The 25,894-nt window shown below is 39.2% G+C and overlaps 1 protein-coding gene across 1 annotated transcript in view; it reads right to left on the bottom strand.

Moving 5' to 3' along the window:
• Rapgef5 (Rap guanine nucleotide exchange factor (GEF) 5) overlaps positions 1-25,894 on the bottom strand; it is a 188,198-nt gene that overhangs the window by 96,190 nt on the left and 66,114 nt on the right. The window contains exons 6-7 of the mRNA XM_013024051.1: positions 22,822-22,895; positions 12,458-12,583 (exon numbers count right to left, since the gene is read on the bottom strand). Of these exons, the coding sequence (XP_012879505.1) occupies positions 12,458-12,583; positions 22,822-22,895 (200 nt within the window). The remainder of the gene's footprint in view (positions 1-12,457; positions 12,584-22,821; positions 22,896-25,894) is intronic.

Genomic DNA, 25,894 nt, shown 5'->3' with positions numbered 1-25,894 from the left:
GTACTAAAATATTTTTAAATCATATTTTTAGATAGAAAATGAGGAAACTTTTAGAGAGACTTGAGATCAGTGGTCGTCCCCATGTATCATTTGTATCCTGACTAATAATCACCAAGGAAGTAAAATAAATGCTTAATTTAGCAAATACCACACAGGAATGTGAGCAAAAACTTGTCTGAAAAATTAGGCTGACTCCTTTCCTCACACAGAATCATTCTTTCTAGTTAACTTTATGAGTGCCTGGCCAGCAGGGATGCTGGCCCAGTGTCTGTGGCTCACCACCTTCAGCTAAGGAAAATTCCAGTTCACCCTGGGTCTTTCTCAGCCAGATGCTACCCAATTCTTCCTCTCTTCATTGGGTCTCAAGGTTGAGATGTCGGCAGCTGCCAACCAGTATCTCAAAAGGAAAAGGCACCAATTTCGGCATCTATTCTAGATTGAAACAATCTCAAAACTTAGGTTTGGTCCCAAATGGGGCCAATAAGACACTCGTTCAGTTCATTCTTTCCTAAAGATTCTGGACTAGCCAGATGTGGAGCACAAAAGTATAAGTCGGAGCTAAGCCGCAAAAATGGTAACTCACTAAGGGTGGAGTCCAGGACACAGTAGCTGCAAATGTTGAATGCACCTAGGGCATTCTTCACTAATGAGGATTTTTCCAGGGTGTGGTGCATTTTCTCAGGTCTTGGAAGATCTCTGTATGCCAAGATTATGAGTAATACTGAAGGGCAGGAATTTTAGATTTACTGACTTGGGACGGAAATGGGATCTACATAAAGTTGGGATAAAGGTCAGATGTGCTTGCCAAATTACAATGGAAACAGCATTTAATAGTTCAACAAGTCATGAAAGGTTTCTGTGCATTGCTTCTGGCATTGAAATATGTTCTTTAAAGACAATCAGAATTTTTTTTGAGGCTAAAACCTAGAACCTTGTGCACACTAGATACATAATCTATCATTGAGCTAGATCTACAGCTCAAATTTAGCTTCATCTTATTCTAATGCTTCCTTTCTCAAACTTTAAGAGCTAGTCAGAATTCTGTTTCATTCAGGCTTGAAATCATCCTTTTCCAACTTGCTGGGTTTATCCCTGAATAGAAAATCTGTAGAGTGACATCATCACCAACCTGGTCTGTCTCTGTCATATAATATCCTTACTCAATTACATCTTTTAAAGTTCCGGTCACACACATCATTAGAGGGGACATTATTATCTCTCTGGTGTCAATTATCCTCTCTTCCCTCCTGCTTTTAGAGATATATCTGAGTGATATTTTAATACTGAGCCACTTTCAGATGTGTGCTTCCTGATGGGTGTTTAATGAGAAGCACTGAATGATCCTATTTATTTTTTGCTGACAAAACTGCTGGTGTGCTGGTGTCCCCTTTTATGAGTTGCTAATTTTCTTATGGGGCCACCACCAATAAAGAGGGGAGAAGTGTTCAACAGATACATTTTATTGGGGTTAAGGTCATTTCAATTATGCTAACCTTAAGTGAGGACCCCATGAAATATAAAACTTCATGATCACCAACAATAATAACAGAATGTCTGAACTGTAGTGACTTCTAATAAGTCTAAAGAAGCTCTAGCCATGACTCTTTCTTCTAATGATTTCTTGCTTCTGATTACAGAGGTGAAAAGAATACTACTAGTGAAACTATTTTTTGTATTTCTTTGTGACTAATGAATTTCCAGCAGAACTAATTGATCATATAATGTTTTCTACCTTTTTACTGGGTACCTGTTTTGAATCCTACTTAGCAGTCCAGCTAGTGGGAAGAAATGGTTTCTTACCCAAACCATCAGGGCACATGGTCTCTAAAGCTCTTACCAATTCCTGCTATTCTTAGAGGAAACTTCTTGGCTCCTCAGATTGATAGGAAAAAAATCACAACACTCTGACTTGTAATAACAGTAAGTTCACTGAGCAAGGAGAATGTGATAGCATTCACTAACCGTAAAATTCAGTTTGGGATTTCATCATGCATTATACCATGGTAGGATCATTAGACTCTATTCACAAGGGCATCACCGTAAAGTTTATTCCATCTTTATAAATACTGGCTAGGGCAAGTCATGCAAGGTTTAACAAATCACCCGAACAAAGGACTCTCTTCTCTCTTTTCTCTGAGGGACCAGCATCAAAATTTTACCTTGATATAATCAATGCCCACCCCTACCTCTGAGCTCACTGGGATATGCTCTGATGACTCATCAGGTTTTCCTATTCCCCCCAACAAATCTCACCCCCCTCAAGCCACTTCCTGTCATCATAACCATTATTCCCTTCTACTATGTGTTTCTTAGATCTTGAAAAGTCCCCTGATCCTTTATTATGACTCACTGTGCCTTAAGCATGCCCTGCCACTTCTGAAAAGTGAACAGAGAAGACATTTACAAAGGCGTGTTAAAGTTGTGGGGCTTTATTCACTTATGTATCTAGGAGTATGCAATGAATAAACATGCATGTTATATCTTCTTTTTCCATTTTTTGATACAGGAACAAAATACTGGAAAAGAGGATAGATTCCCCCCTTAAATGTTTTCCAACAAAACCTAACAGCTGCAGCACTGATTTCTAAAACCTTTTAACTTTATTAATGGATTAGACAATGTATTAAAGAAATTGAAGACAACTTTTTATGTAATGGCAAATAAGAACATTGTCATGTTTTAACTAAAATAAGGATATTTAGCATGATTTATTAGAAAAATATGTACTGTACACTTGCCCCACGGTCTGTGATGTTCTGTTATGATATTTTCGGCAATCTTCTATTTTTATTATCTTAAAACAACATCTAGGGCTGTTGGATACCAGATGGAATTTTTCCTCTCCACCCACTTTCCATTACAAAAGGGAAAATAGGTTCTTTGTATCCTACTGAACATCTTTTTAAAATTCCTTTCCCTCTTCTTCATGAATTCAAGTGTCTCAATCACTCAGATCATCAAACTAATCAATATCAGGTAAATGGATATCTGAGTAATTTATACTTAAGTCAATCTACCTGCCTATGTGATTCTTGCTAATGTAAGGTTTTTCCCATCACAGGTACATATGTGCTTAAAATTAATTTCTATAAACCCAGGACTGAATTCAAGTCAAATTTTTAAAGACAAACAACATTGTAGTATATTTGTGGGCAAAGAAACAAATTAGAACCAGCACCAGCTACCACCCCTCATTTCCCCCCCACCACACACATACATACATACACACACACTACACACTACACACACACACACACACACACACACACACACACACACAGAATGGAAGGGAGGGGAGTGGGAAAGGAAGGAAAAGGAAGGAGGGAATGGGGAGGAAAGAAATCTTAAAGCTGAATTCCTAAGGGGGCCTAAGGGGGCCTCTTGGTTCCTCTGGCACGGAAGTCTAAAGCCCTGAAGTCTTCACAGCAGAATCTTTTACATGTGTAATGGTTACAAATATGAGGATTGAAGGAAAAGAGTGTTCTGCCCATCACTTTCAGACCCATTCTACATTGTAGCAGAGGAATTTGCAAGCTTAAATCGAATCATGTTTGTCTCTTGCTTAAATTCTTCACAAGAGCTTGACAGTACTCCTAGAACATCACGCTAAACGCAAAACCAATGATAAGTTAGCAAGTGGCTAAGCCCACGATGGCCTGCAGCCTCTGGCCCCTGTGCCTTGGCCACCTGGCCCTGCCTTCCCCCGACAAGGGATGCTGCGGCCACTGTTTCTGCTCCTTACAGCTGCCACATACTCTGCACAGGTTACTCACAGGGTCACACTTGTTCTTTCCTGTGCCTGGAATGCCAGGTACTCATCACTTGTCACTCTTTTGCCCCTTAGATCTGTTTCCTCCTCAGGGAAATTTACAGTACCCCTACTGAGGTCCATGTTAGAAGCTTCCATATATTTGTATAACATTCAACACACAGGTAATTGGGAATTCAGCCTTAAGGGTCTTTCTTTTTTTCATTTTCCTTCCCCTTCCCCATTCCCCCTTTCCTTTTCCTTCCTTTCCCACTTCCTCCCTTCCATTCTTTTGTGTGTGTACTAAGATCTCCAGGTCTCAGCCTCTTGAGTAGTTATAATTACAGGTCTGAGCCAATAGCATTCAGATCAGCCTTGGAATTTCCTGTAGAGCATGAGCCCTGCAAGGGCAATGAGGTATCTGGGCACAAGCATGGGAGCCACAGGCACATCCTCTATATCGCTTTTACTTCTCCAAGCTTCGGGGGTAACAGTTACCACGGAGTCCATCTGTCTGTGCATCGGTTTTATTATGCTTTGTTTTCAAGCTTTCATTCTAAAACCAAATAAAATCCATCCACCAAAGGCTTTTCCTGTTACTTGTCTATAAGGTATTAGTATTGTTTTATTAGTCAAATCAGGTCTGCATGGAGGTAGAGAAGAAAAGAACATAAAGTTACCAAGTGTCTAGAGCAGCAAGATATACCATGGGGGTGGGGAGAAGCGATAGTCAAAGAAAATAATCTACTTTCCCACTCTTCACTTTAACAATTTTACAACATACGAGATAATGTGTCTATTTTAACTTTGCAAGAATAAGAATCTAATAAATCTAGGGAGCAGCATCTGTGAAGCAGGGAATGAAAGATCATTTGACAACATGAGTTTGATAAATCAAGAGACTTTGGCTAATATCCATTTTCTTACCTGGGCCTTTTAAAGCAATCTTGAATGTTTTCCGAAACATATACAAATTGCATAATGACAAATTCCTCCATCTCAACAAAGCACAAAAACTAGGTGGTTTTATATGTGTGTGTGTGTGTGTGTGTGTGTGTGTGTGTGTGTGTATGCACATGCAAGTGTACCAGTACTGGGACTTGAATTCAGAGTCCTGAGCACATTTTCACTCAAGAATGGTATTCTACTATTTGTGCCACAGCTCCCTCCACATCCAGATTTCAGGTGATTATTTGGAAATAAGGGTTTCATGGACTTTACTTCCCAAGCTGGCTTTTAACCATGACCCTTGTATCTCAGCCTTCTAAATACCTAAGATTATAGGTGTGAGCCACTGGCACCTAGCTTTAAACTAGTTCTTTGTGTTATTGTTGTTTTTAATGTCAGGACTTGCAATGGGCTTCTTTTGAGAACTTAATATAGCTAATTAATAACCAGATGGCTCCCCCAGACAAGAGACACACTTGCCATCTGGCTGTCATTTTTCTGGAGGAAATAAAAATCCAGAATTGAAAGATTGCAAAAAAGGGAACCAAACTTATAAACTATGCTCCTGAATGAATGGGATGAGTATAGGGGCTGAAACTGTGAGCTGTTTCCTAAATTCTTCTCCCTCTCAACTTCATTAAATATTGTCTTAAAGCATCACTTGCTTTGCATGCATCAATTCCTTTTGAGCTAAATTGTTAACTTCTTGGTGGCAAGAACTACTCTCTCAGGAGATGGAGTCAAAGGGTGGGAATTCAAGGCCAAAAGTTAGCTAGACCTCATTTGAAAAACAAGCCAGGTATGGTGATGAAAGTCTGTAAACCTAGCTATTCAGGAGGCAGAAGTCTGAGACTACACTGAGAAAAAGCACAAGATCTAAATATAAACTAAACCAATGAAATCCAAATGGTCTGATATCTTCATCTTGAGGCCCCAGAAGAGGGCCTTAATTCACTAACACTCTCACCTTACCCTTTATCCCAGACTAGATAAACTCATGCAACAAGAGTCAGACCAAAATTTACTCCCAGTCTGTCCCAGTTTGGACCTTGATCTTGGCTCCCTCCCTGCCTCCAACTGTGATTTTATTTCCCACCATTCGTTACTTTCAAACCACTTCCACTAGACAGACAATTCTAGTACTCTTTCAGACCTACTGTAAACAACTTCAGACTGTAAGCAAGGAGTGCACTTCTAGCTCCCCCTTGCAAGAAATTTTTTTTCCCCTAATAAACCTGTCTGGGTGTTGAGCCATCTCTTTGTCAACTCTTTCTCTTGTCATTTTTTCCCTCTTTTTGAACCTAAAAAAAACCAACAGGATGGGGGGATGTGGCTCAAGTGGTAGAGCATTTGCCTACTTAGTGAGAGGTCCTGAGTTCAATTGGTAATACTGAAAAACAAAAATCTTCTGACACTTTCAAGTTAATTGATGGCCTGATCTTGATTTAAAACACTCCAAATCAACTCCCTCTAGGAAGTATATTTTCTATGAAAAGATAGCTTAATTTCAACCCATTACAAAGTTGATATTTTGTTACTAATAAAAATAATATAGTTCCAATGTGGTCATTTCTTGGTTGACAGGTAGAAAACTTAATATATTATGAATTACATGTCACATCTGAGCTCTAACTTCCTTCCTTTCTTCTTTCTTTCTCCTTCCTTCCTTCCCTCCCTTCCTCCCTCTCTCCCTCCCTTCTCCCTCTCTCCCTTCCTTCCTTCCTTCCTTCCTCCTTTCTTTTTCTCTCTCTCTCTTTCCTTTCTCTTTCTCTTGCTTGCTTGCTTGCTTCTCAGTACTGGAGTTTAACTTGAGGCCTAAGCCCTGTCCCTGAGCTTTTCTGCTCAAGGCTAGTACTCCATCACTTGAACCACAGCTCCACTTTCTAGCTTTTTTGGTGATTAATTAGAGATAAGAGCCTCATGGGCTTTCCTGCCCAGGCTGGCACACAATTCTCAGATCTCTGACTCCTGAGCAGTTAGGATTACAAGTGTGAGCCACTGGTACCTGGTCAGAACTTAAGCTTTCAATAGTAAATAATAATGTTCTAAAAGTTTATCTTTAGTGTTATGGTTGAATCAATTTATTGACATCCTTCCAAATGGTTATGAGATCTCTTGACAATGTTTTTATCTAGATGTCTAATACAAGTTTGAACAGGATACTAAAATACTTTCCTTTTAATATTTCCCACAGATTAAAAAAAAAGGATTTCTAATTTACATTGAACTGCACTTAAAAACCAAATAGACCAAACAGAGATTAGAAAAAGATAAAGGCCAACTTTTAGCATGTAAGATAAGGCTGCCAGCAGCTAGAATACTCAAAACCACTTCTCTCCTAGTAATTCTTATACAAGAAACCCTTTGACGTAGGCAGAATTCCAGGATGAGGCTGCAGGAAACAGGGAAGAGGAAATTCCGGCAGCGGCTGAGTGATGGGACCCGTCCATAGTGCAGCGGCAGACCATGCCAAGGTTCAGTGTCAGTATGTGCAAAATCCCCTTCCCACCCATGTTTCATGAGTGAGTTGGAGAAGGGAAGGAAATTGGGTGGGTCCTCAGACTTAACAAAGGAACTGAAGAAAATAGGGTGGGGAGAAGCAGGAATGGAAACAAAGCCCCTCAGTTAAGTATTGCTGAACAAGTTCTTCACATACGTTCCGTAGCCCTTAATTTCTACCAGTGGAGATTGGGAAGTCAGTTTGGACATACTACTAGTATATCTAATTTTCAATTTAATATACTACAAAGCATTGCTATTTTCCAGGAAAAGAAAAAAAATCCATTTTCTGATAGTACACACTTGTATTCCAGAAAATAAGATCTACCTTTAGACATATGCTTTAAGATAACTACTTTATTTATATGAGCTTTTCAGATCTCAATTAATAGTTAAGCCAGCATCTTGCCACACCCATCACCTTAGCCCCTTCCCACTAATCAGTCTCCTCCCTTTAAGGCTGTCCACCAGCATCCTTAGATCCCTCTCTCTCAAGACTATTGGGAGTGTGGCCTTAGCTTCCCAGCCTCTAAGGGCCTTGAATTCAGTGAGCTGGCTTCCTAGGCAGTTCACTCTCATCCAACACAGTCTAAGCACTCACCAGCCTCAGCCTTCTAATCTGTCAGACTGAAATAATATAAAATAATACCACTTACCTCACAAAGACTTCACCTAGACTCTTTTTTTTTTTTGGTGGATCATGGGGCTTGAACTTAGGGCTTTGGCACTGTCCCCAAACTCTTTTGCTCAAGGTTAGCACTTTGAGTCATAGCGACATTTCCAGTTTTCTGGTGGCTAACTGGAGGTAAGATACTCATAGATGCTCCTGCCCACACTGGCTGTGAACCACAATCCTCAGAACTTAGCCTCTTGAGTAGCTAGCATTACAGGCATGAGTCACTAGTGCTCAGCCAGACCCAATACTGGCTACTCAATATTTTAAAATGAAGCAACATTTCTTCACCTTCAAAATCCTCCAGTGGTACCCAATCTCATTTCCCACTGAATCCTTTCTCCTTTCTCAACACCAACTTCCAGTAGTGCAGTGACACCACAAGGTTTCAAATTTCTGAAAACTATCTTTCATCTCTATATCTCTATGTATTTTCTAGTGCTCTTCTTAACACTAGGAATGTTCTTTCTCCATTAGAAGGGTATAAGTCTAACTCAAAACTCTATTTTAAAGCCCACGTCAAACTCTACCTAAGCCATGGAGAAAACCCCACTTCCAGCTGGAAACGGCCTCCTCACTCTTATGTGTGTTCCTCTTGGGTTCTCCCCTTGATCTCTTTATAGATCCGTTATTTATTTCAATTTTTTTTCTCCACAACTAAGCGAAGTGCTGGAGGAATAGGAGTCTTCCACAATATCGACTTAAGTAAAAGTTCAGAAAATAACTGAATAATGGAAAGCATTCTGGAATAACAATATTAGTCATAAAAATTCAGAAGACTGCATTCAGGACAGCAACCCTAACATCACCATGAATTCTGAATAAGGCACACAGGGCATTGGAGAAAATGCATGGTCATATGTGGCAACCAGAGATGCTTTCTGCTGTAGGCGCCTCAAAGGGATTAGTCTGAAAAGTCTATGTATCTCCATACTGTTAGCCCTCTAACAATTGCCAATGATATAGATTTATGATCTTTAACACTGGAAACATACCAGGAAAAAAAGCAAGATCAATGCTCATGTGGCTTCATAGCAAAAGTGACCAACCAAAGAAATCTTAATCAAAGTTCAGTAATTACTTAATGTAAAACTACCCACATCCCCCATCATCACACATCAAATTCTGTCAGATTCACTGTCTATATGTATTCCCATTGCCTAACTCCAAGCTAACACCTCCACCTAACCAATTACAATAGCTTTAAGATTCTTGCCAACATTTCCTTCTTCCTCATTCAACTTTTCCTCTGAACTGAAGCCAGAGATACAACAAGGCCCACAACTGATTGTGCATGTCCCTGATTGTGCATGTCCCTTCCTTGTTGGCTTTTCTTTGCCAAAAGACAAGCCTAAACTCCTTAGGGGTGGTTTACTAGGTATTTCTCAACTGAATATTAGCTTTTTTCCAGCCCATCTCTTTCCATTCCCCATGAATCACCAATAGCTTCCAGTCGGCTCATTCTGCCTTAAATGTTCTTCTTGCCCTGAACTTCTCTGTAACCACAAGTTCAAACACAAGAATCACCTGGTAACTCATGCCCTTTCCCCACAGACCATCAATTAAGACTAGCAAATACAATGTTTTTAAAATATATAAATTTCTTAAAATAATGAATGACTAAATATAAATATTCCTATCATAATTTTTAGGAAACATAATCTCATTTCTGCCTTACTTCAAGTCCTCACATAATTATAATAGTGCCACCTAATTTTGTCTACAGTTAGTTAACAATAAATTAGAAAAACTGATGAGAAACCTGTGATACACATTTAATCTTTTTTCTTTTATTTCAGGAACACTTTGACACAAGCACATGCATGCATTTATAATCATGGCAGTTGCCAGTCTAAGAAAAATATGAGAAATGCTTACTCAGAACACTCTAATCCCCTTCAATTTGTAATGAGACACAATAGCAACCAAGGCTTTGTTCTATCAGTTTCATCCTTCCCAAAGCAGTGGTACTTCAAAGTCACTCTCTCATCTTGGCACACATGGATGAGAAAGGATGTGACATTCTAGAACTAGAAGATCCATTAAATTTGGTCAAAAGAATAACTCAATAGTCAATTTGGATTCTAACTCAAAATTTAGACACTGTCTACTTAGCTAGCTTTGACCTAAGACTGGCAGATGAGATAGAGGAAGAATTTCAAACCATAAAAAAATCTGTTTATAACTCCAAGGTTTGGCCAATATTGCTAAAACAAGAACAGAAAGCCGTGGACTTAGGTCTACATTGCACACTGGAGTCTCCTCTGCCCATGCTATGAGCTAAAAGTTGTAACTGAGTTTCCACCACCCAAAGCAGATGACTGACTAAAAAGAAAGGACAGGAAAACTGAAATGCTCCTGAGCACTGACAACATAATTGGTAATCAAAGATGTAGCTTTACATAGATGTTCAAGATAAAGTCAGGAAGCTTTCATCTCAAAGTAACTATTATAAAAAGTATGAGCATCTGACATGGGAACTCATTTAATGGAGCAGCACATTAGTATCAGCCCCAACTGCTGATTGGTTCAAGGGGTCATTCAGCAGAGAGAGATCACAGAATGGCTGTTTACACGTATCACTAAGAAAAAAAATCATCTTAGGTTCACTTTTCCTTACTTCAGGCCTCCTAAGAAAGTACCCGTGGAAAATTCATAATTCCAACCTTCATATCTATATAACTGTCTTCCCTCTCAGAAATATAAACATTCCAACAAATGACACTCATGCAAGAAGCAGAAAATCTCAAGTGTTTTAGTACAAACTTAAAATGAAGGGTTAAGAGTAACAGAGGAAAAATTCCATTGAAAAAGCTGCGAATCTTCAACCAATAAATTTCTGTTTCCTTTACAATGATCTCGACCATACTGAGACTTCAAGTTACATATTTGGAGGGTATCTTATTAATGGTGCTGTTTCTAATATTCTGAATTGGACTACATATGAAACAAAGGCAACACAGGTATTCTTTTAATAAGCATAAGTCCTTGTGGTATGATGCTAACAATGTTTAACTGTGATAAAATTGTGTACTATTTGATTTCGAAAGAACTTGTTCTACCTCAAGTTGTCATTGGTTCATTGCATCTCATCTGAAACCAGTTATAGATACAACATTCCTTTTAAGACGATGAGAAAAGAAAGATGCTCACAATTACACAATGACATGTCTTCATGTTATCAACTGTTAAGATAGTTTGACTTCAGAGATGCTAAAATGTAGGGAAATATACATCATGAAATCAATCAAACAAAGCATACAATGAATCAAAAGGAATATTATTTTAATAAATCTAAGCTACACAATAGGCTAGTAAATACAATGTCTAAATATGCGTAAATATCCTAAAGCCATGACAGGTTAGAGGTTAAGAGTGCTTGTAACAACTTGAACAAGCCCCTAAAATTTTCGATAATACTTTGCAAAAGTAAGGCCTCCAATTGCACTGAAAGAGTTATATTTACCCTGAAACGGTTTGAGCAAGACTTCCAAACTGCCTAATAATTCTAACTCTTGAGACCCTGACTGTTACTTCTAGGGATGTGCTATGCTATTAAACTAAAAAGCCAGCTTAGCTCCCAATATCTCATCACCTCTCCTGCTCACTTATATTGATGGACTTAGGATCGGAAAAAAAAAGCATGAAACATCCCCCACCCCTTAAAAAGGGTTGAAAATAATATTTCAAGGGAAAATAAAAGTCAGAGAAAGACATATTTATAAGCAAAGAGGAATGTTCTGCAGAGGATTGTACTGCACCAAGAGCAAAAAGTCTCACAAACAACAAATCAGCAGATCATCGTGTGGAGCAGAAGAAAGTGGCTGCATTGTCTTCCTGGTGTGAGGCCAGCTTTCTCAGTTCTGAGAGGCAGGCTGAATAACTGCTTTCAGAGGGACCAAGCCCAGTGTACTTTCCACCAGCTTTCACTGAATTCAGACAAAGTCACTCTTGTTGGAACACAGTGTTCATGGGATACTGGGAAATCTCCCTCTGACCTTCCCACTTCGTAAGAACATGTCTACCCTGTGCTGTTTTAATCTATTTTTATGGACTTAGGATACTTTCTTTGACAATTAGATCCATCTAAACATACTCCTTGAAAATCCATATTCTCAGGGTAGGTTGGGAGGTATGGGTGAGAATGTTGAAAGGGGTAACTTTGATTAAGATACACTGTATTTATAACTGCTTTGTTGAATGGCATCTCCTTTGTACAACTGCTTAAAATAATGAAAAAATTAAGTCTTTATTCTCTAAACTATTTGATGGGACAAAACTCTGCATATTTTGATGGAAGTTTTGATTTGATGGAAAGCTATCAGTTCAGGTTGTAACGAATATGCATTCATGTTTATTTTCTTAAGCAGAATCCATATTTTTACAAGGCTCACTTTGGAGAAAAGTTCTAGTTCAAGTCCTACATAACTAGCTGAGAGCTATGAAAAACTAAGGAGGATGCTTTGGGGTAAGAAAAAATTCCCAAATGTAAAGAATTGAAAATAAAACAGTCTTTTTCTCAAACACATAATGAAGCAGAAACATTCTCCATCCCTTCAAACCTGAATCCCAGTAGGAAAGGGGCTTACGTGTTCAGACTTCTCCAATTCTTTTTTGTCGGTCTGCAGAAACTGACAATTTTCTCTTGCCAACTTCTGTACCAGTTCAATGCGTCCGATATCATCTTTCTCCTGAAGCTTGCACATCACTCCCGCCTTCAGAGTTGGAGAAAAAGCAAAGATATACTTAAATCCACAGTCCCAGGACATGACACCGCTTCAAAGTTCACCTTAAAATAAGCTCATTTTTCACTGTGCCCTGGATTAAATCATGCTCTTGATAAAATATTTTGCTTTTCCAAGTCAAAAATTATGTTGTTTTATAATACAGAAATATCACAGAGATCAAGTATCAGTCTACATTGAGAGCAAAAGGCAAACTAAATCAGTCGCTACTACGTGTGCGCCTGATATGCCCTATTTGTTTGTTCCTGACAGCCTGTTTCCTGTTACATAAGCAAAGCCTAGCAAGAGGTTAAAAATCCATGGGAAAGTTAGCCAGGAACTGCTCTGGCAAAAAGGGTGAAGTGATAGAGTCCTAAAAATAACAGTCTACAACTTCCCAATTCTTTAGCTCTGGTAGGTCATTCCATAGACAAATTCACAGCTACCAAGACGATTACAAGATTGTTTTCCACAACTGGAAAATTACTATGGACTATCTATAAAAGATCCCCCATGAGGCATGAAAAATGATGAGAATTGTATTAAAAATAAAAAGTTAGAGAAGGAAAGCTCATCTGCGTTTGGAAACAAATCATAAAGCATCATCATTATAATTGTTTGTGCCGGTACCAGGGCCTGAGCACTATTCCTTAGCTTTTTTTCTGCTCAAGGCTAGCACTCTACCATTTGAGCCACAACTGTACTTCCAAATTTTTGGGTGTTAACTGGAACTAAGTCTGATGGACTTTCCTGTGTAGGTTAGCTTTGAATTGCAATTTTTAGATCTCAGCCTCCTTAGTAACTAGGATTACAGATGTGAGCCACTGCCATCCAGTTAAAGCATTCAGATTAACGGTTGAAGCACCCAAATTATTAATAATAAGGAGGAAGATTACTCTAGGACTTTGGAGTATAAAATAATATGGCCATTCTAATACTCAAATTATCAACTATTTCTATTCAACTTCTTCTCCAAATTCATACTGACATACCAAGGTATGATATACAAGAGAAATCTGACGTTATACTTGGCAGAAGCAATCAAAACCATGGAATCTTTATTTTTCCCCCATACACCCTACAGGATTTGAATGTATAAAGTAACACGTCCAAATATGGGCTCCCTAGCAAGTGACCCAAGGTTCCTGGCCATCACAGTTTGTGTTAAAGAAACTCATGTGACTGATTGGCCTTAATGGAAAAGAAAGCGTCCACACAAAGCAATAACTACAACTTCTGTGTCCAAGGGCAGTGCTTTCTCTTAACTCAGAAGGAAACAAACCCAATATTCAGAGTGGCCCAAACACAGACTCCCATGAGGCAGCAAGTAGAATTCCACTGTCAAAAGTGAAAGGATTTATTTTTATAACAACCCTTGCAAGTGCTTTTCCAGTTCCTTTCCAGAGTTTCCTTGGACAGGGATCTCAGCTTATCAGAAGACGTTCTGTACACTTTTAGATAGCCAGAAACTGTTGGAAAGTCCCCTTTCATACCACACAAAATACCAAAACTAGTGTCAACCAGTACTAGTTTTGCCTTTCACTTCTTTTCTTTTCTAGGTCTGAGACTGGCACTTGAACTCAGTACCTGATGCTTTCACTTACTGGCTAGTGCTTTACCAACTGAGCCATGCCTCCAACTCCTTGTTTTGCCTTTTAAAGCAGTTGAAAGTAGGTAGATCCCTTGTTCCATATGACAACATATCCAATATTTAAATCAAATAATTATTGCAATCTCTTTTCTATATCTCAATTCTCTAAATTAATCATTTATTCATTCTCTCGAAAGACTTTAGTTGAGGAATAAGTCAGTACAGAAGTCATAAAGGCGAATAACCAAAAGGTCAAAGTCCCTCATACTAGACTATATATCACATAAATAATTCTGTAACCTAAGTAAAATTTCATGTGAATATATGTGAGAGGAAAGAAAAGGAAAGCAGGGCAAGGGAAGAGAGAAACTATTGAAGGTAATGAACTAGGAATGTCAGGTGGTTCTCTACCAGGCTGACATCTGAAAGCAGGCCTAAAGGAAATAAAGGAGAGGTGATGTGGATACCCAGAGGAACAAGTGTGAGGGCCTTGAGCTTTGGTGTGCTTGGCACATTCAATAAACAATGAAGGAAACAGTACGTCAGGACAACATTGGTCAGGAGCAGACTTGTGTGACTGGTCAAAGGTGTGCAGGATCAAATCACATTGTTTCCTCACAAGCTATATATAAAGGGCCTGAATTCTTTTTGTGAGAGAGACAAATTCTTCAGAATGGTTTGAACAGAAGATTGTCATAATCTAATTTTTATTTTCTGAGGATCAATGTGTGAGAGAAAGTAGTTGAATCTCAAGATCAATTTGGAGATGGTTTTTCATCCGAGACATTACTGGCAACTTGTGATGTGGAAGAGATAACGTGATGAAAATCAGGTTACATTGTCAAGATGAGGCCAACAGACTTGGATGTTTAGGACTTTCCAAAATAATTTTGCCTGAGCCACTGGGAAGACATTCACTGAGACTAGAAAAGCTGGGAGATCATCTGGGAAGAAAGATCCCCACTGACATCCTAGTGGGGTGACTGGCTTGGCAATCTGAGATTCAGAGGAGAAGTTGAGGCTGGTGATATAAATCTGGGACTCACTCAGAGTATAGACAATATCCCTCTAGTTATATGAATTGAGTTGAGCCTAACGTTTAGATATTGAGAATACGAAGAGTAATGACACAAAAAGTGGCTCCAGAGAAGCCAAGAGAAGTGAACAAGTCATTTTCAAGGAAAGAGAGGAAATGCTGCTACAGATGTCAGTGCATCAAATAGTTAAAAAAGTAACTGACCCTAAATTTGACAAAAGTAACCAGTGACTTTGAGGAGAATAATTCCTTCCTGTAGAGGTAAGGACAAAGTCTGCATTAACAGGAGTCCAACAGAGAATCCAGAAGCATTGTGACAGCAAAGGGGCTCAGATGAAGGGAGATTTGCTTGCAGCCTGGAGTTCAAAAGAGGACTATTCATCAGTGTTAGCAGTCACTCAGTAGAGAGGGACATTGGGTGATGCAGGAGGAAGGAGGGGCATCTGCTGTTGTGATAGTCTTGGACAGAAGAGAAGATAAAGATCTAAAACATATAGATAGATCACTATAAACATTTTATTCATTTAAGAGAAATTCAGAGCCAAATATGTAAGTATGTTGGTAGGGTCTGGTAGTGAGAACTTCTGGAAATTCTCTTCTAAACTGACAACTTTGATTTCTCGGAAATGGAGTTATTAGCTGAGAGCTAGGATGGAAGGAAGAAGATTCTGGAGGCACAAGAAAAGGAATAAAAGTCAGCCTGATGGCCAAGATAGCAAATGGTAAGTTTCATGGATGATGGAGACCATGAGACTACTCAGCTCTGCAGTGCAGCCTGAGAGCAGCAAGAAACAACATGTACGTGAATGGACACAGCAATGTTATGAAAACTCTCCCTGACAGACCTGGCAGAAAGCTGTTTGTCAACTCTGGGCCTCAGCAGGGCTGCTCTGCATCACTAAAGGCCTGCATAATTTGTAGTTTTAAATCCTTCCACCATCCTATCCTTCTTCCTCAGACATATTTCTGTTTGTCAGAATTAGAACCATTAGCCTGAGATGATGCTAATTTATAGTGGGACTATGAAGATACTCTTTGTGTGTGTGTGGCAGCACTGGGGCTAGAACTCAAGGCCAGGGCATTCTCTCTTAGCTTTTTCATGTAAGATTTGAGTTCTATCTCTTGAGCCACAATACCCCTTCTAGCTTTGTCTGGTTTACTGAAGATCTTCTGTAGAACCGTGAGCTTCAGATCACACTCCTGAGTAGCTAGAATTGCAGGTATGAGTCACTAGGACTCAGCTATCTTTTTAGTCATACTACAGAGGGTAGGAGAGAGTCAATGATGTTAAGTGGCCTATTTTAAGAAGTCTGGGAAGTTATCTGGGACTATTTCTACTGGCAGATGATTAGCATGATTTTTAACACTGTATCAATTAAGGGTAAGTTCCTGTTGTCTTGAATATGCCTTTATGTCTACATCAAGGACTTAGCTTCTGTTCCAGGTCATCTTCACCAAGTCCTGTTCTTTGGGAGGGATGGTAATGACCCTCAGCTCTTCAGACTCACGCATTTTTTTTTTCAGCAGTGTGATGAACAAACTCATCTCTCCCCAGTGTGGCCTTGTGTATAACAGGTTTGGTTTCTAAGTGGGAGTGTGATGGAGATGCAGAACTTAGCACACAGGACTGAGCCTCACCTCCTCTCACCTGTATGGGCTCCAAAGCCATGAGGCTGAGCTCCCACAACTTTGATTCAGAGGCAGTCTTTATTTATTTATTTTACAGACAACTGGTAGCAGCATTAGCAAAAAAAAAAAAAAAAAAGCTAGGACTGAGAAGAGGTAAAAGAAGTAGTGTGTGGGGCTGGGAAGGTGGCTCAGTGGTACAGCGCTTGCCTTGCATGCATGAGGCCCTGGGTTCAATTCCTCAGCACCACATAAGCAAAAAGAAAAAAGTGGCGCTGCGGCTCAAGTGGAAGAGCGCTAGCCTTGAGCTGAAGAGCTGAGGGACAGCACCCAGACCCAGAGTTCAGGCCCCACGACCGGACCCCCCCCCCCGCCCCAAAAAAAAAAGAAGTGGGTGTGTGTGTGTGTGTGTGTATGCACACGTGCGCGTGCGCCACTACTGGAGCTTGAACTCAGGACCTCTTACTCGCTCATGCCTTTTTTGCTCAAGGCTGGCACTCTACTACTTGAGCCCTGCCCCTACTTCCTGCCCCTACTTGGTTTTTATATGAACACACATTTGTAAGGAACTCTTAAACATCCTTGCATCATGATTAAGATTCTAAATTATAAACTTTTCTTTCAGGAGGAAGCATTTTTTTTGACTGTTAGTTGCTCAATTTATTTTATTTTATTTTTTTTAATTTAATTTAATTTTATTTGTGAACATACTGTACAGAGGGGTTACAATTACATGGGCAGGATAATGCGTACATTTCTTACCAAGCATTGCAGCCTCCTCCTTTGTTTACCCTTCACATCCCTTCCCAGCCTCCCCCCTCCCCCCTCAATCCCAATCCTTCTCCTTCCCCCCTCCCCCCCCCCCCCCCCCCCCCCCCCCCCGACATTGTAAAGCTTGTTTTCGACATGACAACTTGTACTTTTCATTGTTGCAACAGGTCCACCTGTATCCTTAAACAACTGGTTTTTCCCCATCTCAAGAGGAAGCATTTTTTATGAGAACCAGAGACTGAGAACTAATCAAATAGTATTTTAGGCATGAAAGGCTATTCCTTTTCAAAATGGATTTCAGGTTAACTTACTTATTTTGTTTTTACTTGGCATCTTCTAGTTAAATAAGAAACACTGTTATCTTGGTTTTTCTGTTGTCCACATAATTTCTAGAAGTCTTCACAGAACAATCAGTCCTATAGTACGCCTTATAAACAATTTTCAGGAAAGCTTTTGACAGGGTCAAAGATGCTGTTTCTTCCCTGGAGAACTGTTTCATGCCAGAGACAATACATATCCTAGACGGTTCATAAAACAGCACTGTTGGGAAAAACCACCTAAGCCAGATGTTCTCTGGGCTCCCTTTCACAGCTCCATAATTCAGTGATCTCATTCAAGAAACCCATGAATTTATTAATATATGTGGAGAACTCTCCTGTGGCAGAATAGACAAGATAACGAACAGCCCTTGATCTAGACTTTCACATTTTTGGTCTATTTCATTTATCTATGTGAAATTAATTATAAACAGTTTACCGAACACTGCTAAGCCAGACCAAAAAAGCATTAAAAGATTAATGTATAACTGTCAGAAGAGTTATTTAAGAGCCTTATTTCAAGGTCTGCTTTGAGAGTTAAAAAGAAAATCTCTGTAATACATAATTAAAGCTATTCATATGGCTTTCAGTATTTGAGAAACGTTATGAATGTAAATGAAAAGTCTGTTTTCTTTTACAAATAGAGTCATAAAAATATCGGGTCCATTCCCCCATGGTTAAAAAATCAACTTGAACAGGATTCCCTTAGGAAAGGACATATAATCAATGAATACTCTTCCTGTGACAAAAAGTAAAATAGTAAAGTTTTAAGTATGACAATTCTGTCTTCATTGTCTTAAATTTAAAAATCACTGTGCTAAATACCTACGTAAAGCATCACACAAACAAGAAAGCATGCTTTCAATAATAGAGGATACTTTAAAAAAATGTCCTTCAGTACAAATTCATGGCATTTCAATAAAATCTTACTCATTATTATATATATGTTCGTTCTATTATAAACTTAGAAATTCAGTAAGTAAATTTGTTTTGCTATTTTTAGACAGAAAATACAAACCAAAAGGCTAATGGAATTGAAAAAAAATTGTATGGAAGTGGCACTGTGGCTCGAAGTGGTAGAGCGCTATCCTTGAGTGAAAAAGTGCAGGGCCTTGTACTTGTTTAGGTAGATGCTCTGCCACTTGAGTCACATCTTTTATTTTTTCAGTCCTGGGGCTTGAATTCAGGGACTGGGCACTGTCCCTGAGCTTCTTTTGCTCAAGGCTAGCACTCTACACTTGAGCCACAGCACCACTTCTGGCTTTTTCATATATGTGGTACTGAGGAATCAAACCCAGGGCTTCATGCCTGCTAGGCAAGGCAAGCACTCTACCACTAAGCCACATTCCCAGCCCTTGATCACATCTCTAGTCCTAGGATCTCTTTAGTACAATTTAACTGCTGATAGATACTCAAATATTTGGCTATTCATTTTTATTATTTACAATTATCACATAATATAAATAATTGGTTTAAATGGAGACTAGGAGACAATGGGAATAGTTACTAAATCCTCAGTCAATGGCCAACTGAACCAAAGAACCTGTTTCCAAAGTTCAACACATTGTAAATTACTCATTGCTGATCTCATTAGAAAGGGGGAACATTGGGGCTGGGAAGGCGGCTCAGTGGTAGAGCGCTTGCCTTGCATGCCTGAGGCCCTGGGTTCGATTCCTCAGCACCACATAAGCAAAAAGAAAAAAAGCCAGAAGTGGAACTGTGGCTCAAGTGGTAGAGCGCTAGCCTTGAACTGAAGAGGTGAGGGACAGCGCCCAGGCCCAGAGTTCAGACCCCACAACCGGACCCCCCCAAAAAAAGGGGGGGGACATTTGCATACATTTTGACAAAGCTTTGTTAATCCTTTATTATTATGGAAAGAATTAAGGGAATAGAACTCATGAGTATTTATTGATGTGAAGGTAGTAGCATGGCAGACAAAATAATGGTGCAATCAAGGCATGTTAGAAACCTTCAACATTCATATCAAAAGGCAATGAGAGGATCATGATGGCACTGATTAGCACCTAAATCTTTCGAGTACTTGGTGTGCTAGGCCCTTACTGATTTTCATGCTGATATTTAATCTTCCAAATGACCTAATGATTGAGGTAAGAATGTTTAAAAGGCAGTTTGCACCATGGTAAAAACATCTCAGAGGTAGGGTGCTTTGGTCAAAAATCCAGCCCTACTACATTCTAGCTCATCAGGAAAATGGTAGCAATTACAGCTGGGTTACTTCTGAAAAGCAAAGAACTCAGAAGAGCATCCAGCATGCATACAGTATTATCAGAAAACTTGGTTTCTTCTCTGTAACATGAGTGTTGTTCAAGCAGAGCCAAGAAAAGAATGCAGGCAGTCTGGTTCTGGAGGCAGCACTCTAAAACCTCAGGTTCCATAAGATTGATTAGAATATATTATTAACTAAATGGAATTGGAATTAAAATGAAACCTCAGGTTATGTTGCCTAGACTGAAATTTATCTGTACACCAGGACTGCAGGTTCTTTCCACCCCCATTTCTACCTTCTTTTGTGCTGCTAGGGATGAAACCCAAAGTCTCATGAAAACTAGGCAAGGGTTTCACCACTGAGCCACATCCCCAGCCCTTGCAGGAATGTTTTATATTACTTTGTTTCAACCTTGTGAGAACTTTCCACCTCCATTTTACAGAGATAAAGATCATACATGCAAGGCAGTACCCACAACAGTGTGTGGAAACCATGAAGACAAAGGCCTGAAGGACATCTTATAGGTACTTAGAGAGTTCACACCCCTAAGGAACTTGATCAAAGGGACCAACTAGAAGAAAGGGATCAACTAGAAGGAAGAAGGGCAGTAGACAATTCAAGACTAATGCTCTCTTAGTTCTGAGCACATGTCACATTCAAACAGGCAAGAAAAAAAACTTTAATGACAAAAGGAAGAAAGAAGCCAACAGAGGAGTCCTCTGGTATGTAGGAGATATGTACAACATGGCCACATCTCTCTGGGATGGTGGCTATCTTATCTTTATGAACCCAAAGTTTTCAACAACCTAGAAGCCTTATTTTCTACACTAATACATTTTACCATGTTGCAGAAAGAAGGAATTAATGTTCATTCCAATTGCTTTAAGTACACTCTGGGGTACAGAATGAAGTAATCTGAAGTATCAGATTATTGTACTCAACCAATGTAGATGCTCAATTTATATGCAAATAAATGACATATCAAATAAAATATATCTAGAAATTACACATACATATGCGTCCAAATTGAAAAACACAGGCATTTATTTCTAATTCTGCCCCAAGAACCTGATGGCAAAATTTTGTTAGTTTTCTTTAAGCCTGTCCCATAGGATTTGAACTACTGATTCCATCCAGAGGACTCAGACAGATGAACTTGCAGTCATCTGATAAAACTGGTAGGTCTAGGGGACAGCAGATCAATCAGAGGAGATGACAGCTGCTTTCCACATAATCATGCCTTCCAGTAACTTTCCCTCCCGACATTTCAACCCAAATGGAATCTATTGCTGATCTAATTATCGATTTACTGGTTTCATAATTTCATTCCTCTGTATGACCTGCAGATGTGTAGTTATATTACCGTTGTCGAATAAAAGGACACAGTCCCAAAGGTTTGTACATCTTTTTGAGAAATAAGATTTCATTCAAACAGAATTTTGCCTGTAGAACAGGTTCAAAAACAAATAAAGGAAAATGATATTAATTTATTTAAACATTTTAACCTGTGAAATCTTGACTGCTTCTACTAGAATCAACAAATTTAGAAGCTTCAAGGTGAAAAGCAATGGTCCAACTAGGCTAAGAATCTTCAAATGGTCTACTTCGATGATATAAAGGTAAGTTTCTAGCACCAGGGTTTTTATGCCACAATAGTATGGTTCCTACTCAAAGTATGCCAGGGCCGTACTGCCAAGCTGGGGCGGAAGGTATGATAATTTGTCTGGCTATTGCTGCTGTCAGCTAGTTAGAAGGGAAGGTCTGCCCTAAGATGCTTCTCCTTCCAGTGTCAAGATTTCTTCCCTTACTTTCTTTGGGATATGTAGTCTCTCTCTCTCTCTCTCTATATATATATGTATATTTCCCTCACCTGTGAATCACTGTACAACAGTATCCTTTTATCCACAAGGGACATGCCTGTCCCAAGACCCCAGTGAAGAGCTGAAACAATGATAGTACTGAACTCTTATACATACTATGATTTTTCATATATATATATATATATATATATATATATATATACATACACACATATGTGTGTATATATAGTAAACTTTAGTTTACAAGTTAGACACTGTAAGATATTACCAGCAACAATAGAATAAGACAATTATAACAACATGCTACAATAAAATTATGTGAACATGGTATTTCTCAAAATCTAAAATATATGTGTACATGTAATGATGTGAGATGAGATCAATGATACAGTTATGTGACCTCACATTAGGCTACTTATACCCTGACACTTGCTATGATAAGTAAGACGGTGGCTAAATGACTAAAGCATTGGTAGGGAACACAAGATGGACATGTTGGACAAAATGATGGTTCAAATCCCAGGTGGGACAGAACCAGATGGATCAAAATACCATCATGTTATTCAAAGTGACCGACAATCTAGACTTATGAATTGCTTACTTCTGGACTTTTCAGCTGAATATTTCTGGACAGTGGGTAACTGAATCTGTATAAAGGAAAATTTTGTAAATATAGTTAGCAATTTAGGGCCCTTCTAGTGAAATACCATTATGTCAAACCTAAGCACAGTTTTTCCACCAATATGACTATACATTGAACATAAAAAGTAAAATCCATGTAATGTGCAGAGACTCCTTACCATGCTCAATAGAGAAAGGGTGGTCATAGAACGGATCATACCTGAGAATCTGGAACACTTTCTGCTTCAGTCACAGCTATGTCTCTGCCACTACTTTCTTCATCCTGTTCAATTGCTTTAAAAAAAAGAACAATATTAAACAAACATAGCATCAAAAAATTTAGAATCTTATTTCTGAGATACTTAATACTAAGTAGATTCATAAAATGAAATCCACAGCCCTACTTTTTTGATATTCACATGCGAAGTTATCTATAATACCCAGTAATTTTCCTATTATCCAAGTACATGTTCTCCTCCACTAAATCAAACGCAACGGGAAAAGGTAATCTCAGTTCTTCCTTCACCAAAGCCCATTCTGACATCATCATTTCAGTATTGGGCTTTATCAGTTTGGGGTAAGGGTCAGATGAAGGCCTGTACTCAGTTGTGAGGATACTGAGTGATGATTGATGATAGATTGATTGACTGATTGAACTGATTGGTTGACTGGTTGTGGATTTGTGGCTAGTAGTGTAAATGTTATACTACAGAGGAAGCACAGTATTTGTAGCTTGTACATTCTTAGCACAAAATTCCATACTGTGGAGTCTTGAATCCACCTCCTGTTCCCTAGCATCTCCATGCCCAAGTTCTTACCACTTTTTCTTCCTGTTGAAATAACCTCCTACGCACAACTTTTGACTTCAGTCTCTTTCTTATCCAATCCAGTTTGCACACACAACTGCTAAAATAATTGTCTCAAAAAACAGAAAAACAGGAAGCTGGGTGCTAGTGGTTCATGTCTGTAATCCTAGCTATTCAAGAGGCTGAGATTGGGGCTGGGAAGTTGGTTCAGTGGTAGAGCGCTTGCCTTGCATGCCTGAGGCCATGGGTTCGATTCCTCAGCACCACATAAGAAAAAAGCTGGAAGTGGTGCTGTGGCTCAAGTGGTAGAGCACTAGCCTTGAGCTGAAGAGCTGAGGGACAGCACCCAGGCCCAGAGTTCAGGCCCCACGACTGGACCCCCCCCCAAAAAAAAAAAGAGGCTGAGATTTTGAGAACTGTGGTTCAAAGCGCCTTGGCAGAAAAATCTGTGAGACTCATCTCCAATTAACCAGCAAAAAGCTGGAACTGGCACATGTGCCCGTGCATACATGCATACACACACACACACACACACACACTACACACCCCCCCAAAAACAACATGTGTGAAGCTCTGGCTTAAGCACTGCTTATCTCCTCTTCTCCCCTTCACTTTCCACATAGGATTCCTGTTTTGTTTTGCCTAAGGAAGGCTTTGTACCACAATCTACCCATATATGCTTCTTGAGGGGCTGGGATTTTGTGTATGACACCAGGCCTGGCTTCTTTGTTGAATTAGGGTTTTGCTAACTTTTTGCCATAGCTGTTCTCAAACTATGATCCTCTCAATACCTATCTCCTTGCAAACAGCTGAGAATACGGACATGTATCACCATGCCCAGCCTCTACATTGCTTATCGTAACAAACCTAAACTTATGCTCATCACTGAGTAGTTTCCGACAACTCTGTCTTCCTCTATATGTCAATTTCACACATACACTGAAAAATGTGTTTTGCACATCTCTGGTAGAAGCAGGATGATATAATGATTTTTGTCTATGTATTACCTACTCTTTCATTTGAACAAATATTTACTGAGTACCTACTATAGGTTCAACACTCCCCCCCCACAGTGGATATGACATAAAAACTCTATAAACTAAAATATTACCTGAAGAAACAGTCAATAACAGCTACTACTACTACTATCAATAGCAATAATGAAAGAAACTAAGATGAAATTAAAAATCACCATAAGATCTTTAAAAGAACAAAAAGGGAAATAAATGGTAGAAGGCCAGTAGGGAGGTTGTTTTAAAGAGGTAGTCATGGAGAAAAGTCCTTCTCTGAAGAAATGATATTTGGGCTGAAACCTGAAGATTAAGATGGAGAGAGAGTATGGAGATGGTGGGAGAGTATGGACTATAATAAATTCATATTTGTCTCTAAGGACATAGAGAGTCATTGAAGACTGTTAAATTGGGAATTGTATTAGTTGATGTATATGTTGCCAAGTTCTTTTTTTTTTAACTTCTTTGTGAACACACTCAGCAGAAGCAAGTTCATGTGAGGAAAGGAGTTAGGTGACTTGTTTCTATGTCTTCTCTAGAGATGACAGTGACTCAGACCAGAGAGGTGGCCATTTAGCAGGATTTGAGTTGTACTACTTTTAGGTAAAATGAACACAAATTGTCAATGAGTTGAACGTAGCCCAGGTGGGAAGCTCACAACCAATGGTGATCCTAAGCAGAATAAGTTCTTCTTGTATTCACCATCACAGTTGCCCTTCTGCCCTCTTCAACCAAAGCAAACAAACCTAGCTGGCAGTGAGCTCACCCACTGTACTTACACCTGCAGCTTGCCTTCTTTTGTGTACTATTAGATATTATGCTTTCTGCTCTGCATTTTTGGAATATCATTGCCTATACCTTTTGCTTTTGTATGTCTTCCATGCCTGCCGTGTGGTGCCTACCATGCAACTTACCTACAGTGCCCTTGTCCATAGGAGCACGCTGTGACTGTTCACGGGGACACACAATGCAGCCCCAGGTGAGCTGAGGGGCCTTCCTGTGACAACACCTACTTCCACAATAAGTGACTTCTTTTGGAACTGTTCATGAAAGGAGGAGGGAGGGAAATTCTGTTCAACTCCTCACATAACTGAGACAACTCCTACCAGCCGGGTCCCTAGAGGTAAGGTAGGAATAGCAGAAGTAGGTAGAAGCTTTTCTTCTGTTTTCAGCTAAAAATTGTTCTACTGTTGCCAGCTAGAAGGAAATTTAAGAATAAAGAAAAACACTCATGTTTTCTTTGAAAATCAGAGGTAAGAATACAAAGGGAAAAATAAAATTTAGAATAACATCCTGACTGTACCCCCCACTTAAAAAGTACAATGGGCTATAAAAGTAAGGAACTACTCTCCACCAAATGGAATAATATAAGAAATCTTATCCTGGAGAGCTACCAATATTACACCACTGTGGGATCATCCCACATGAGAACCAACTGTATTTTGGCACTTATTTTTGTTGTATTTTACTCTTTTTT

Source organism: Dipodomys ordii, unplaced genomic scaffold, assembly GCF_000151885.1.
Source record: "Dipodomys ordii isolate 6190 unplaced genomic scaffold, Dord_2.0 Scaffold72, whole genome shotgun sequence".
In the NCBI taxonomy this organism is placed as follows: domain Eukaryota; kingdom Metazoa; phylum Chordata; class Mammalia; order Rodentia; family Heteromyidae; genus Dipodomys; species Dipodomys ordii.
This window is presented reverse-complemented; position numbering and strand designations above follow the sequence as displayed.